We start from the raw sequence: 17500 nt of genomic DNA, 5'->3' as shown, positions 1-17500 counted from the left end.
ATTTTAGGGAAAGTTGTACATCAGGCAGATTTAACAGCAAACCAGAAATTGATGATCCAGAACAACATGGGTCGAGATGATGACAATGTTATCTTTTCAGGGTAAATTAATACAAATTTAAGATTGGTTTTAGTAATTTTACCTGACTTGTGTCTTTGTCTGGTATTGTTAAGAAAATTAAGTGCCATCGTAGAAACTTATAAAGCATCTGTTTACTGGTTTTGATTGGAGTCAATGCTTGTTCTACAATCGTACTTAACCCTATCATTTGCTCATGAAATGAGGACTTTGGACTGCGGATTACAGAATCAAAACTGGATATTGACCAAGACACTGTACCATAAAAAAACACAAACGGAAGTACTGTGAACTTTAAAGGAAATGGGCTAAAAACTGGATATTGACCAAGACACTGTACCATAAAAAAACACACACGGAAATACTGTGAACTTTAAAGGAAATGGGCGAAAAACTGGATATTGACCAAGACACTGTACCATAAAAAAACACACAAGGAAATACTGTGAACTTTAAAGGAAATCGGCTAAAAATCCTTTGAGCAAAGTGTAGGCTACCTGTAGCCTCTTGTTTTGTCTGTTGCTGACTGACCAAGAAGCACCTTTGAAAAACAATTATATTAATACTTACTTATTATTGTTTCTGTTTTTCTTTTATTACCATGAAAGCCTACATAAACACATGGGTTTTACATAGATCACTAATACAACTTACTGATTTCTTTGTCTAGGGTTAAGTGGGTGACTATCTATGGGACAAAGTACCAGCCCGGAATGATTGTGGTTGAAGGACATGATGGACTTATGCCTACTTTTGCTGAAATCAAGTCTCTCCTTGCCCTTCCAGATAGGAGAGTTTTTTTTCCTATGCAAGAAAGTGCAAGTCATGAGGCTTTCCAGTTTAAAACGCTCCAAAACATGACCGCATCCGTCATATTGACATTGGCTCCGAGAAAATGTAATTTGTGATAATCCTGATTAGTATAAATTGATATTTTGCCGTAATGTAGCAGAGGCCTGTTTGTGAGCGGCAGGCGCTTGGAGTTCCACGTGATCGTGGTTTGTATTTGGCGATCGTTTAGCGAGTGAGGTATTCTACGGTTAGCATTCGCCGCGTGCACAAGTCCTGTTTGGTTTTTTGTCCTTTCGAGCTGAATTAGTGTTTAATGCCTTTGTTAGGCGGTATATGATAGCGTTAATTTACATTGCAAGTAGTGTCTTTCAATTAGAATTCCCTAGAACCCCAAGGGTCGCACCACTGCCTTGGTCAGGTCAGGGGTACACGTTCCCTGCTTTTTTCCACCTGCTGTTTTTTTTTTAAGGGGTTTTCGTGTCCGGCTCTGGTGCATTGCTTTTCTCTTTATTTTAGAATTGATGTATTAATATTTTTGTACCTATTCCAATTTTAATAAACTGCACGGCGGCTTGGCTGGCCAACGCGCCCATGTATCACCTAGCTTCAGTGTCCGGTTGATTAGTGGAAGCAAAATATTCCTTATGCTAATTTTTGCAGCCTGAGCAGGAGAGCATTTGATTGGTGACGATCAACAATGGCTCGCTCATGGGTCCAGCCGTGACGTCGGGGAGGAGCGCGGGCTTGGGTTCCCAAACAGCGGCTGGTAATCGAGCCTAAGCAGCGCGAAGCTCCATGATTGCATAAAATATGACAGTGATTCGGCGAAATGATTTCACACATTGTATTCGCGAAGTCATCCGTATTTTTTCGGTTGTTTTGAATGGGAAGTGATTCTTTGTTTACTTGTTGCTGGACCGGATTTGTTTTTTTTATTATTCTCGCCATTTAGATGTCTTTAACTTTTTGCTGTTCTTCATGTAAGCTTATGGCATCGGGAAACTTGACAATAGTGATTCCAAGTGTATAATTCATTCTTGTTAGATGTATATTATAAACACCTACAACATAGAAAGTGCTTTTCACGGATTTTTATTCCCTCATTGCAGAACTTTGGAAAACTCACTTGTTCGCTGCGTTCACTCGTTCGTTTTCCCAAGTTTTGCAACTCGTGAATAGAAATCCGCACGTCTCATTTTCTATAAAGTATGTAATCTCTATGTATTCAATTGCTTAAAATTGGCGTAGCTGTTTCTTAAAGTAAACAGTAAGAGAGGCGAAATCTTTTCGGCCAACATGTCATGTGAACAGGCGTCTAAAATATCAAACAAAATGGTTTGGTTTGGAAAAAAGAAATTAGAGAGGCGCAGAACCCATTAGCAACACTGAACAGTTGTGTAAACCATAATTCGGTTAAACACCTTCCGAAGCAAGCATAGACCAAATGTTTGAGTTTAATCTCCTCTAGACTAAATTAGCATCTAAATTAGAACTGTAATCGTCATTTACAGCTCAATTTTAAATGGAGTCGACACCCACTTCATACGGACTCCTTCTCTGTTTCAAGGGAAGGTCTCACATTTTTTCTCAATGGAACACGCTTAATACATGAAGTTTTTTTAGTACAAAAAATGTTTCATGTGATTTGCTCACGGTGTCTGTTTTAGCAAGGTTGGCCCTGGGCTTGCTAGAGAGTAAGGCAAAAATCGGAGGTCGTGTCGTACCCCATTGAACGGGCTTCAGGATTGACCAAAAGAAGAATAGAACTGACGAACAAAGATAACAGTAGATTTAGCACAGAAAACAATAGGCAGTACGACACTTTATAGCCATTGAAATTTTGTGTTCAACAAGAGGCACGACCATACAAAAAAATCGACCAATCAACGGCATGGCCCGTTAGCTCTAATAAGTCATCTACATCTAACGTTGAAGTCCAGAGAGCGACTGACGTTTAAATGATAATAGACTGACCATTTTCTGATAAAAATAAGCCGGAAGTGACCTCTCCGAGGTCATTTTCAAGTTTGAATAAAAATACAAGATTACCATGGATATATTACTAACATTTAAATTGTTAAACTAGGTAAGAATGTCACGAACGCTAAAATGTGTTTCATATGGACTCCCATATGAAACAGACGGGGATGCTCGTCGGAAATTTTGAATTTAACCCCTAAAGGAGACCAATCTAGGTGTGGCTTAAGCAAATTTTGACCCCTAAAAGAGACCGTTTAAAAACACAAAAATACGACACGCAATGAGTTTTAATGATAAAAAGGCATAATTATCGAATGCTTTTATCTAAAAAGAAAATTTAAAAGGAAATTTGACTTCTGTTTCTCTTCGCGTGATTCTGTGTTACTTCGCGGAACCCTAAACGAGACCTTGGTGGCATAATGTATTGGCGCTTTGCCCGGAACACCCTAAGCGAGACCAAAATCCAAAATTTACACCCCTAAGCGAGACGACGAGCATCCCCGTCTGTTTCATATGGGAGTCCCCCCCTCGGGGCCCTAACCATCGTAGAATTTAGTTGTTCGCATTTAAAACTATTAACGGCATAGATTCCAATCAGTAAGCAGATGCTTTACGAGTCTCTACAATGGTATTTGAATATATTTAATACTTTTTTCTCGCCATTCCGGGAGAAATATAAAATTATGTAATTACGACAAGAGTTCACGTTTTATTCTCGTAGAATTGTGGAATTAAAATAAATGAAGGAAGAGAAAAAGAGATCGAGAAAAGGGGCAAAAGATAGTTAACCTCATTGCTTGCCCTGATAGTTGGATAACAATTCTTAATTACGTGGATACTAAGAAAAAAATAGAAATACATAAAAATTAAATGCTAACTCTACGGAGCTAAATAACACACGGCCATCTTTGCTTTGGCCGCTGACCTCTCAACCATACGATAACTGGATATTGCGAGCAACGAAAACACAAAAACTAGTTTCCGACAGAGCCGAATCCTATACTTTGTTCCCTCGAACAAAGTAATTAGTTTTGACTTAAATGGCACCATCAGCCATTCACTAAAATTGAATTGCTTGCTTTTGTTTTCCACAATTTGAACCAGTCATCTCTACCCCGCCTCACCTTCTCGCTATTTTCTCAAGAGTTACTTGTTTGAAGAACTTAAATGCTGTGTCAATGAGCGAAATTTCAGGCGGCATCATCAACAAATAAATTCAAAAGGTATTTTCTTCACCTTAATAATGCTTATTCAGTTGCATCAACGACTAGAATTGTTGACAGATGATATAATGGATGATTACTCAACTGTACAGCTGACAGTAAAGTTTTCTATAAATGTTTTTTCCCTGTCGTTATATCGCTCTTGAAGATCCACTGAGTATCATGAGGTGGCTCTTCACGTTTGTTCTATGCGTTGGACTTGCTGTGTCCAAAAATCCTGAAGGTAAAACAGTTTCCACTTTTCGGCCTTCTTTTTAGGCTCGATTACCAGCCGCTGTTTCGGGAAATGAGCCAGCGCTCACTCCCGAAATCTCGGCTGGACGCGTGAGGTGAGCCATTGTTAATCTCCGCCAATCAGAAACTCGCCTGCACAAATCCGTCTGGCATAAATTTATATGTTTTGGCTGCGAAGGTATTCTTTGACCCGGCCTCTTCGAGGTTTACGGTGCATTTAAGGTAGGAAACATCCAAGATTGCGACAACGAAAAGTGTTCGAGAAGCTGGAGAATGGGAACTGTGTCGTTTTCTACGGCCTGAGTTCGAAAACTTCACTGATTTTTCAGTTGGCGCCAAGGTCAAAATACGGCTTTCAAATCCATTTCTATTGCAATTTTCTCCTCATACTTCGATAATGTAAGAGCAAGTAAGATTCCTCAAGATCAATTGAAAGTACTGCTGAGTTTATTGGTGGCAAAACGAGGGGGCCGATGAGGTCGACCGAGAGCTGAAGCCGCCGAAGATTTTTTTGATGATTCGCCGGTTGAATTCAAACTCACATTGATCATTCTGATCATTTAACCACAAACTCAAGCTCGTATCATCTGGAAACTTCGCACAGACGTTTTAAGCATTGTTATGTAATTTCTGTTTTCTTAAAATCAGTGTTTTTGGGATGTCTAATGCTATTTCCCCGCAACTATTGACTTCGCATAAATTATATTTTGAAATTACGTCACAGACACAATCTATCGCTCACGCGTCCAGCCGTCTCTTCTCGGGGAGGATACCCGAACTCGAGTGAGCGGCGGAAATCGAGCCTACCTTCTTTTAAGTGTATTATTATGAGATATCTGAAATAGCAGTCGTTTGACTTAGCAGGCAAACGCGCAAATCGTGAACTCTCTCATGTTTTTGTACCTTCACCAAACTCCTTCTTGAATAGATGCTGACCTCCCCGAGGTCAGCTGCTTTTTTAAAGTTGATCGCTGACGAGGTACTGGTTTTCGATTGGATTACAGGCTCAATCCAGGTTAACTCACCTAAACATAAGAGAGGCTTCATTTTTCGCGCGCTTTCTGTGGCTCGACGCGGCTACACGGCCATTCTACATCAACTACATTTCTTACACAGTCAACGCTTTTCGAGTTCAGGTGGGAAACGGTTTGGAAGATGTTTTATTTCTGCATTTTTCGCTGGTTTCAATCCAGTTTGATAGCTGTGGTCCACACTGGTGGCTACGCAGTTATTCAAGTCAAACATCGGAGGGATACAAACTTAAAGCTGCGTGTTTATTTTTAATTTGCTTTTTTCTTTGTAATTTTTGGAATATCTTTATAAGCTCTGATAAGGTTACACGATGCTTGGAGGACCTATGCTTAGAACAGAAACGAAAGGAGAGGGAGAGTTACTCCACAAATGCTTTCCTTGGGCACTAAACCGTTATTTTTGTGGATGCGTTCTTTCAAGTGGATGCGTATTTTTAAAAGGTGGTTTAATCGGTTCTTCCTTCGTTCAGGAATGAAAATCGAATTTTTATTTTCAACTGGAATTAAATAACAATTATCTTCACTCTTTTGGACATAGAGAAAATGTTGATTTGTTTGTTTGTTTGTTTTGCTCAAAAATGCGAGCGAACAAGTGCTTTTATGATCCGTTTGCCCAACTGGTTTTCGTTGTGCCTCGACATTGACAAGACAGTTTTGCCCTTATCATGTTATAAACAACTAATCGCAATGGGTTCTCGTAAAATTAAGGGGAAATCTCACTAGCTTGTTTTTTCAGAAGTTTGTTTAAAGCACCTAAACATTATTTAATCGTTGGAGCGGAGCTTGTTTGAAGTTCGTCCTTTCTTGGTTGCCTTGCCGTATTTTGCCGATTCTTGTTCCAAGCCAATGTGGCGTGTTTCAATGAAATACATCAAAATGTGATTGATCTCGTTTTCAGAGATAAAGCGGAATAAAGTACTCAGTTTAGAAAACTCATCTTTGACCTAAGAACTAAAAATGTTTTTTTTTATGGCTTCTAATTTTAGCGTGATTCTTATTCGCTGGCTATTGACAGTTGACTCTGAAATGGCTTTTTTCCTTTGCCATTTGCTCGCCGAGGGTGTGCATATTTTCTTTTAAAACTCATGTTCAAGAAAAATTCATTGCCAAACTGATGAATTCCAAAGTAAATTTCACTCGAAAAACCGAATTTTACTCATCGCTTCGTGATTCATGCGATTTCGGTTTTTAGCGTAAAATTTACCGTATAATTCATTAGTTAGGCAATGAATTTTTCTATAGAAGAAAGCAAAGAAAATGATTTAACAGCAACCGGAAACATCACAACACGGACAAATCGAAACCTTTCATTTTCACTAACCCTACAGGTACATTAGACTATCAATCTAGTACTTATGAAGAGTTGCTATGTAAACTACATTTGGCCACATTGGAACAACGGAGAGTACAGAGCATGTTACTTACCGTGTATAAATGCTTACACGGTGTAGCACCGTCGAATTTACGAACTTATCTACAGGTGCGTGAGGCTGGCTCTTAGCTTCTTAGAGGTTATGCCTAACTGAAACCGCCCGCTGTTAGAACAACAACATTTGGTCTTCACGCTTTCCGTTATCGGGCCCCCAATGCATGGAACTGCTAGGAAGGCTGATACCCCATCTTTGTTTAAACATAAACTTAAAAACAATTCAAGAATAAATAGACAAGCATTGTTTTAGTAAGTAGTTATTTTGTCTTTATACTTATATATTTATGTACTTAGTTTTCCTATTTTATGTACTTAGTTTTCTTATTTTATATTTAATTGTATTCGGAGATACTAACACAATAATTATTATTGTAGTGCTATTTACAATCCGAATAGAAATAAAGTTTATGTATGTATGTATTTGTTATTTTATTACTTACGGTCATTTAGATCAAGACTAGATCAGTCTTGATTTTTTTGCTGTTCTGCTTGTAATCTTATGGTATCAGGGATTAAAAAGAATATTTATTTGGAGTGTATGTTTAATTATCGTTATCTAGGCAATAAATAAATTACAGTATACAAATCGCTTTGTACGGAACATTTTTTATTCACAAGTTGCCTAACTTGGGAAAACAAACTGAACTGAACGAGTGTGCACGGTGAACGATTGACTTTGTAACTCGTTATCTTCTTAACGGTTTGCTCACTGCCGTGGCAATGTGAAGAAAAACGAAAAGATTTAAAGTTGAATGTCACAGTCCGCATGTTTTAAAAAAGGGATGATTACGAAAAAGAGGAGTAGGTCTCAGCTAACAGGTCGTTATATACAAATGTTGAGACAATTCATTTGCTAAGATTTACCAGGCCAAGAAAAAAAGACCGTGCCGTCCGATCTTAGCTATAATTGTCGAGCGTTTTGTATGCGTGGTTTTACATCGGGTCTATCGTTTTTATTTTGTTAAGCGAGATAATTGCTACTAAAAAAGTTAACGCTAAAAAACGACGTTTCGACCTTTCAACAGTCATTTTCAAGTTGAAAGATAAAATTTAACATGTGCACATATAATCAATTGTAAAAGTGCTAATGAGGTATTGACCGAAAACTTAATCTTGAACCGTGCGTTTGAACTTTCCTCAAATTGGCAGTTTTTCTATCAAGAATGTTAATGTCTGAAAACTGTTTTTGCTCGCCTACATTGTCCTGAAACTCTCGTAGGGAATGCCACAATCACATTTTGATGTATTTCATTGAAACACGCCAGGTTGGCTTGGAACAAGAATCGGCAAAATACGGCAAGGCAACAAACCGTCCCACCGGTATCAGGAGGTCACCGCTTCAAACCCTGTTGAAGTCCTGACATTTTCAGGCTTCTCTACGCAATTACTAAAATTGCGTCCATAAGTGCGAGGATCATAGCTTTACTTGAACATGACATCTCTCACCATGTTTTAATCAATAAAAAATTAGTGAGGGGCATTAGGACTTTTCCGAGTATATCCCCAAGGCACCATTGAAAAGAATTATTCATTCAATCTTTGATTTTTTTTTTCAATTTTAGAAAATGAAGGTATCCACGATCCAGATCTGTACGAAGGTGACATGATTCTTACCGCTCAACAACGTATGGCAGCCGAATTAGGCCTTGATATGGATGCTCCCTTTGGAAGAGCTTCGATAAAGAACAAGCGGTGGCCAAAAGGAGTTATGGCTTACGTAATAGACTCTACTCTGTGTACGTTTGTAGCGTTTGATTTTTAGGAAGTATCATATCGTTGCGATTTGTAACTGTATTTTTTGTTAATTTCAGTTGTTCATTAGATGACATATTGACATGAGTTCTAACTGTGCTAAGGTGATTCGATAGAAACCTAAACAGTAGATTCACGACGCCTTTTTGAGCGGGTGGAAATCAGAAATGCAAAGCTTCAATTCCCTCCGGATTTGTATTGTTGAGTCAGTATCTTTTTTTTTACACTGCAAAAGGATTGCCATACCAGTTTCAGGAAATAGGTTTAACTTGTTGTCGACCAGCCTTTAAAAGCGCTTATTGTCTCTGTTTTTTTTTTCACTGGGCAAGTCGGACTTTGACAACGACATCATGTTTCCATCAATTTCACCAGCTTGAAGAAACATCAAATTTAAATAACACGATAAACGATCATATAAATCACGTTTTGTCTTTTATCTTTCAAGTGATAAATTCTAGGGCAATGAATGCCATCAAAGCTGGGATGCAGGAATGGACCAGCAAAACTTGCATTCGTTTTAAGCCAAGAACAAATGAAGCAGCATATGCAATCTTTCGCATAGGCAAAGGGTGAGTGGTCAAGCTCATGTATTTAATTTGCTGAAAACATGGGACGCAAAGGTCTAGAGCGTTTGGGAAAGAGACTAAATACTTATCAAGGAATAAATATCGAAGATTCTGGCTAGTAAGAACGTTTAAGGACTAAAGAAAGCATTGGGTCTGAAATCCGTCGTAAAATCTTTTGCCAGATTTAACATTGCTAGGAAGGCAAAATTTCTGCAGTATGGCACCAATGACAGAAAATCCTACATGTGATCTGCAATGCATACATTAGGCAAGAGCTGTTGCCAACTTACCTGTACCAAAAGCACAATATGAAGAGTGTAACATTTGCCTTAGATTGTGTGCTGAGGTACAGGAAGCAGTCATACATATTATGTTGATTGTCTGTTTCCTAACTGCACCAAAAGTGTGCCGTTGCGATAAAATGCTATACGGGCATATTATCATGATCTCCTGCAACAATATTGGTTTGATAATGATCACTAGCTCCGAAACATTGTACCAACAAAGAACAGCTTCAACAGTAAATGGGAGTGCTCACGCTAAGAGCGTGAAAGCTCTGGATCTTCATGTGCACAAAGCTCCCAAGATCAATGCTAGCGAGTTCAATGACAAAAACGAGTTCTGCGCATTGTTTCGAAATCCTTGATTCTGTCTCCACTAAATTTGGACTTAAACTTAAGGCAATTCCCTTGAAATTGTTCTACTATCAAACTTTTTTGGTAAACTTGGCATAATTAACATTGATGATATGAACATTAAAAAAATGCAACAAAAAAATGGGTCACCGTGCTTGTTTACACGTTAGCAGGCTCTTAAAATGGGGTATTTTTACTGGTTGCGCGCTAAAAATTCGAATCACCTTCATACAGAATTAGTCTTGGTTACTTGAAAGACACAAAATTTTATTTTGAAAATAAAGTTTCTTTTATTCACATAAGCAGTATTGCTTCATTTACGCCGTTTTTTATTGCCTGGTTGTGGGAATAGTGCACGTTTTGGGACAATTCCTTGGTGGTTATTTTGGTTGGCCAAAATACACTCAGTATACGGAAATGTTTTCCAAAAAAATTCATGTTTTTCTATCAAACTTTTTTTTTTTCAAATATGTTCTTTATTAGACTGTTCTTAGCAAATACCTGAAAAATAATCGGGGGTCACCGAGTTCGTTTGAGAGAAAAGGAGCATTTATTTCGCTATCGGGCTTAGTTTGAGGGAAATCTTTGACCTAAGAACTAAAAATGTTTTTTTTTATGGCTTCTAATTTTAGCGTGATTCTTATTCGCTGGCTATTGACAGTTGACTCTGAAATGGCTTTTTTCCTTTGCCATTTGCTCGCCGAGGGTGTGCATATTTTCTTTTAAAACTCATGTTCAAGAAACATTCATTGCCAAACTGATGAATTCTAAAGTAAATTTCACTCGAAAAACCGAATTTTACTCATCGCTTCGTGATTTATGCGATTTCGGTTTTTAGCGTAAAATTTACCGTATAATTCATTAGTTAGGCAATGAATTTTTCTATAGAAGAAAGCAAAGAAAATGATTTAACAGCAACCGGAAACATCACAACACGGACAAATCGAAACCTTTTATTTTCACTAACCCTACAGGTACATTAGACTATCAATCTAGTACTTATGAAGAGTTGCTATGTAAACTACATTTGGCCACATTGGAACAACGGAGAGTACAGAGCATGTTACTTACCGTGTATAAATGCTTACACGGTGTAGCACCGTCGAATTTACGAACTTATCTATCAAAACTTATCTATCAAACTTTTTTTTTTTCAAATATGTTCTTTATTAGACTGTTCTTAGCAAATACCTGAAAAATAATCGGGGGTCACCGAGTTCGTTTGAGAGAAAAGGAGCATTTATTTCGCTATCGGGCTTAGTTTGAGGGAAATCTCTTACGTTTTGTGCGCGCACGTGCTCATATGCGCACGCTTATGACGCGAAATCGTCAGCAGTAGGGATGCGCAATGCAGTACTTAGGAATTACCTTAAGGAGGGTAAGCATATTAACTGGGAAAAGCAGCTTTAGCCTTAGGCTTTATTTTTCTCCACTTGTTTGTTTGTTTGTTTTGTTTGGTTTTTCCCGTTTGATCTCAGTTAATTATGCATGCTTCACCTTGTTGTAACAGTTCCAACGGTTTTTATTCTTTCAAACACTCTGTAACTCACTCAAATATGTTATCAATTTTCTGTCACTTCATCATAGTTAATCATGCATGTTTCCCTTAGATGCTATCATATAGTCGTTAGGGTTTTTCAAACACTTTGTAACTGACAATGATGTTCGTAACATCGAAAAAAATGTCGTCGTCTTTCTAAGAATTACAAATCAAATTGTCCAAGTCAGGTCTTTTTGGCTAATTGCACTCCAAGAGCTCAAGTCTCAAGAGGAAGAATATCTGTCACTGCTTGCAGCAGAGCGAAAGCTTACTATCTCTTGTTCGGAAGTCTGCTTAAATCGTAAAATTCTTCGGTACTTACATGCACAAATTACACGTACTATTCGACTATTATGGTAACTTAGCTGTAGTATTTACCATCTAAACTGTGTATTATAATAATAATAACAACAACAATAATAATAATAATAATAATAATAATAATAATAATAATAATAATGACAATAATAAATACTTAATAACCGAGAGTGAGGTCATTATAGCAAAATCTCAAACTGAGGCCTTGCCGTATCGAGGTCAATACAGCCAGGACGAGGTTTGAGATTTTTCTGTTGTTTATTATATGGCTAACAGAACGGTTCTAAAGAAGAAAAAGTAATTTGCATAATCCATAATCGGCCCGTGGGCATTACGGGAGAATAATGCCCTAGCGCTTAGCTGGTCTTAGCCAATCACAGCGTGCGTTATGTCGGCCAGAAACACAAGCCAGGTGATTATCGCACTTATCCGGACAATTTATGCAATTGTCTCTTACAGACACCTTAAAAATTCAGGCGGCCTCAACGGAACTCGAACCCATGACAATTGCTTAAATTCTTCGGATAAGTGCGAGGATCAGTTCTTTCTTTCGTTTCAATTATGCATTTCTTTCGCACGAACGTAGTAATGGTTTTGTCGAATTATGCTAAATGCAAAGATAAATATAGTTTCTTCAACACCTATTTCGCCATGCGAACAGAGCCTCCTTTTGTCGTTTTCTTTACTGAAGATCGTTAGCGCGAGGTCAATACAGAGGAGAAAAGAGGAGAAAAGGAGGCTCTGCCTGAATCGCATCAACCGCAGCACGAACTTCTGAACTAGTCAATCTTGCTTTCTGTCGTCAAACTGGTTTTTCCAGTGCGAGCATCCGTTTAGTAACAAAACCGATTATTATAATTGACCGCCCAGTACCGTGAAAAACCTGGCAACATGCAGCACATACTCAATAAACATCTTATTCGATTCATGCCGAGTCTTTCTCGAGAACGCCAAAATCGAGCAAGCAAAAGAAAGGCTGTGCTAGTAGGGTGCACCTATTTGTTTTTCCTTAAGGGATTCGCAGGTATCCGTCGTTTTCGAGAGCTTCCCGTTGTGTGTAGAGCACTTAATTGTAATTGTCATTCGCATCGGTTTTAATAGTTACTAGACAGGCGGCGATCTTTAAAGTGTTGAGTTTGTTCATTTTAGTTTACTATAATCTCTTGAGGTTTTTCTCCGGGTTTTCCGGTTTTCACCTCTCCTCAAAAACCAACATTTGATTTGATTTCCGTTAATTTGTGAATTTCGATTTACAGTGTCTCGTATTAGTACTCCAGCGCTAGAACATTAAACTAAAGTTCCTTCTCACGAGCTCTTCTGTTTCAACTTCTCTCAGCTGTTCATCGCACGTTGGACGAATTGGTCGTAGCCAGAATATCAATCTCGCGCGGGGGTGCTGGTACAAGGGTATCGTGGCTCATGAAATTGGTGAGTGTTATTGTAACCTGAGACTAATAAAGGCAAATGCGAGGGTAACCTTTTGACATATTCTACCCTTTGATTAAAGAGGTCAAGGACCAAGTGCGCCCATTCGCCACCATACTCTTGTCATTTTTTTTCTTCCTTTTTCTTTCTTCCTTTTCCCCCCTTTTGCAATCTATTAGATTTTAGATTTATTTTTATAATTCAGAATTTCTTATCTACCCGTCTGATTTTAACCTTTCGTGAAGCAATGCGAAATCATACATATAACGAGTCATATTGAATGCATGCAAAGAAATCGATTAGTAGTAGAAAGAAGTGGCTAAAAACAACATTACCAGATCCGTGTATCTTTCATGAAACTCCGAGATTCAGATATTTGATACGAAGCTACTAAGAGGACAGTTATTTTGATACTATTTTTTTCAATATTGGTGACTAGTTGAGATCGATTCATGCATGCGTTTGACACATTTGCGATCATTTCGTCGGTGACAAAGACAATAAATGCTTTGGGACTAGTGTTTCAGTAGTCAATAACGCGTCCGATAACCTGCAAATTCTCCAAAACACTTGTTGTTAACACCAAACCATGTACCCCTCTCAAAGGGGGAAATTGATTAATTGACTGAATTGTTTTGAAGTTTCCCTGCTTTCCTTGGACGGAGAGACGAGAATTGTCTACTGGCGCATAGGGATGAGCTTGACTTTTTAGAATTTGGACACCCCTCAATCCATCCTTTTCGTCTTTCTCCACAACTTGGCTTATTATTTTGTGCTCTTGCCATGGTGTTGTTTGGTTCAGCTTATTTGAGTTTCACAACCCAGTTTGTGAGAGTCACACAGCAGAAGAACTCGCGAACAGTGTATGGGTTCATTAACACCCCAAGTTATTAACAGCAAAGGCCGTGAAAGTCAAACGGGGCATTAAAAAGGCAGCACTTGCTCGCCAGTTTGTCCGCCGCCGGGGTTGGAACCCGCGACCTTCCGCACGATTCTTAACTAGTTGAGTCATCCGGTCAACGGTTTCTTGCGTGACCGTTTGATAAAAGTATAATCTTCCAATCGGAAGATGCACCTCTTATACGTGTGGAGTAGAAATACGTTCTTTCAAGCTTCTTTGTGAAGAAGATTGATGACATTCGAAACGAAATAGAATCCAAATATGCTATTTCATCAGATTTGCATGAAGTACCGCCAGACCCTAAAGAAGAATGTGCCAAAAACTTTACGATCATTTAAGCTGTTGTCTGAAGGTGATAGTAGTGCAATCATAATTAGAAGAAATCCGCCAAAAAAATCATGTAATTTAGACCCAATGCCAACCCAATTGGTTGTAGACTGTCTTGACCAATTGCTACCTATTATTATCACCATCGTTAATTGTTCACCATCACAGGTTTTTTTCCCTGAAGCGTGGAAGGACGCCCTCGTCAAGCCTCTTTTCAAAAAACGCGGTCTTGGTACGGCTTATAAGAATCTAAGGCCCGTAAGCAATCTGCAGTTTCTATCAAAAGTAACAGAGAAAGCAGTTTTTGACCAATTACATAGTCAGCTGGCTGGGAATGATTTATATCCCCTACTACAACACAACACAACACGAAAACGGCACTTTTAAAAGTTGTAAATGACATCTTCCATAACATGAATCGTGGACATGTTACATTATTAGTCCCGCATGACTTAAGCGCAGCATTCGACACAGTAGACCACAATATCTTACTACAGAGACTTGACACATCATTTGGAATTACTGATTCTGCGCTAATCTGGTTTAAGTCATATCTGTCGGATCGTTCGCAACATGTTATCGTAGATGGCGCATACTCTGATAGCACTGAATTATCTCATGGAGTACTGCAGGGGTCCTGTTTAGGGCCGCTGCTGTTTACCATATATGCTAGCAAGCTCTTTGAGGTGCTCAAAACCTGCTTACCAATAGACCATTTAAGGAATGGACAATACCTAGCGAGCGTCCATCCAATTCGGGATGCACGCGGATAGTTGGGAGAGCACGAAGGTAGCGTAAGAGATGCTCGAGGCGCAGCCTTCGGTTTATTTATAAACCTTGACTAACATTAACAAATTCTTCCCTTTTAATCCCAAAATTTATCTTTCCATCATATCCACAAATAGGCTTATGCAGTCATACTTGTCATACTTTTTTCACAAGGTCATGCCCTCGGATTCTACCATGAACAGTCCCGCCCTGACAGGGATAAATACGTTACGATCCTCTGGCAAAACATTGAAGAACGTAAGTTTCGAAAAAAAAGTATTATTTTTAGCGAACGTCATCTCTAAAACATTGATGTGCTAAATAATCTTTGTGCAAAGCTGCTAAAGAACGCAGGCTCATTTACAAAGGATGACCATGCAAGGATGGTTGGGCTCATCAGCGCTTCTGTCCTTTAATAGCTTCATTTTCAAGGTAGTTCTCTTATTGTAATTGCCGTTTAAACCAACAAAGATTCCCATAAATTCCTCTTGCACTGGCTGCCATGCTAGCGGAGGCATTTATATTTCGGTACTGTCGTCTTCAGTGCTTGTCTCTCTACAGATGTGTTTACTGCTATTATTTTCTTTCCCTGAGAGAAAAACATCAGCCCTGAATCGATTTCTTTTGGGGCGTTCACTATCGTTACTCGAGAACCGATTAACTTAATTCCAACCATTTCTCTGTAATTGACTGAGCCAAACACTGATGACACGAAACCAAGCTTTTGTGTTAACAGAAATGATTCAGTACCCCAAGATTTACGAATTGCCGGCTCCATAGGCAGTTTAAACGTGTTATAATGCGAATATCTGGCGTGACGACTTACCACACGGCAGTCAAGTAAAACAGTCGTCCGTTTAACTACACAGTCCGAGGATAAGTTTATCATTTGATCGTCATGATAAGAAGTGACTTGCTTTTAACATTTAAAAAATTGGGAGTGACCAAATAGCATACCTTCAAACAGAAAAAGAAAAGATTTCGTGGCAGACATTTTTCTTGCTGGGAAAGTAAAAAGCAGCCATAAACAGACGAAGGATCAAAAGAAACCTCTGCTAGCAGGGTACATATTTACTTACACTTAGACTTCACAGATGATACTCTTCAGTGGTCGGGGTCACTATTCAGTATACAGGTGATCCCATCGGTGGAACCCTGATGATCATTTGTTCTTCTCGTCATCTTCTTTTAATTTTAATATCTTAGTTTGACTATTAACGCTAGCATCGCTAAAGAACGTTGTCCGCTGATCAGCGTCAATTATTGTCCCACAAGGATTCGTGGTCGATCGGGAATAGACCAATTTCGATATATAGTTCAGTCCGAAACAGAAGGCTTCATCTCGAGGCTCTGGGGAATAAATATAAGAATTTGTATGAGTTTATTTCCCAGAGCCTCGAGATGATGCCTTTTTCGGTGTGTCGAAATTGGTCTATTCTCGTGGCCACCATATTGCCATCAAACTCAATTGGCAAAGTAGCGATATACGAGACAAGACTGTATGCTCGAAGAAAATTTCCTGCGGTAAGCTTGTGAGTACATAGAAAATGTAATACAATGGCGACGATGACGAAAATAGAAAGAACAAATGTAAAACTAGTTCATGATAAGAGCGACACAATTTTATTCTTTTAAAGGTTTTATGGAATGAAATCGTATCATGATGATTATGTCTGTGTATTACGTTGAAAAAAAAATTAGTTAATACTGAGTCGAATGTTACAAAAACAACTTAGAGTAAGGACGTCGATCAAAAATGGCAATGTGATTCAATTTTGACTCAGGCCGCAGGTAACCCTCAGATAGCCTTGTACTGACCTTTTTACTTGCGCTTAAGTTCTAACCAACCACAGAGACCTCTTGTGTGTGCTCTTACCACTCTGATTCGTCATTTGCGCAAACAGTTCAAAGCCTTGGCATGAGCTGAGGTAAACGTTCAGCTAACGGTATGTTCTCTTTGATGCGATAGAGCATGAATAAAGATTCATTCATGCATTACAGTGAAATCGATATTAATTAGGTAAACTGAGCTTCAAAAAGGAAAGGCTAATAACGGAAATGGAAAAAGAAATCTCAAGTTTCGGCGAACAAGTGTTGTCACAGGGAATCTCCACTCCCACAAAAGGATAACTTGAAGCCGTAATAAATAATTTTTGCAACTTTGTTCGAATATTTTTTTCAAAAGAAGCTTTTTTACCAAAAAATAATAAATTTCAGAATCGCTCATTTCACTCATAAGTTCCTCAGCGCCGACTTCTTGAATAACTGTGGAGTGTTAAGGTTTCCTCGTTGATACCCTAGAGTAACATATCACATTCCAGGTATTCAAGATGGCAGCGCCTGAGAAATTTGCAAGTAAAAATTAAAATTCAAACAATATCTTCGAACACTTTAGTTACACATTTTATTAAAAACTATATTTCTTTAATTAAGCTTAAAGTTACTTTTGTAGGAGAGAGGTTCCCTTCACGGTTATGAGTTTACAACTTACTCATTCAAGT

General features: G+C 38.5%; 1 protein-coding gene across 1 annotated transcript in view; it reads left to right on the top strand.

The window, feature by feature from the left end:
• Window positions 1-4235: 4235 nt before the first annotated feature.
• LOC138016015 (zinc metalloproteinase nas-15-like) overlaps window positions 4236-17500 on the top strand; it is a 17717-nt gene continuing 4452 nt past the window's right edge. The window contains exons 1-5 of the mRNA XM_068863177.1: window positions 4236-4296; window positions 8330-8503; window positions 8965-9088; window positions 12915-13006; window positions 15174-15257. Coding sequence (XP_068719278.1) covers window positions 4236-4296; window positions 8330-8503; window positions 8965-9088; window positions 12915-13006; window positions 15174-15257 — 535 coding nt within the window. The remainder of the gene's footprint in view (window positions 4297-8329; window positions 8504-8964; window positions 9089-12914; window positions 13007-15173; window positions 15258-17500) is intronic.

The sequence above is a fragment of the Montipora capricornis genome, chromosome 9 (genome assembly GCF_036669925.1).
Source record: "Montipora capricornis isolate CH-2021 chromosome 9, ASM3666992v2, whole genome shotgun sequence".
In the NCBI taxonomy this organism is placed as follows: Eukaryota; Metazoa; Cnidaria; class Anthozoa; order Scleractinia; family Acroporidae; genus Montipora; species Montipora capricornis.
The sequence above is the reverse complement of the archived record's forward strand: the minus strand, read 5'-3'. Positions and strand labels throughout refer to the sequence as shown.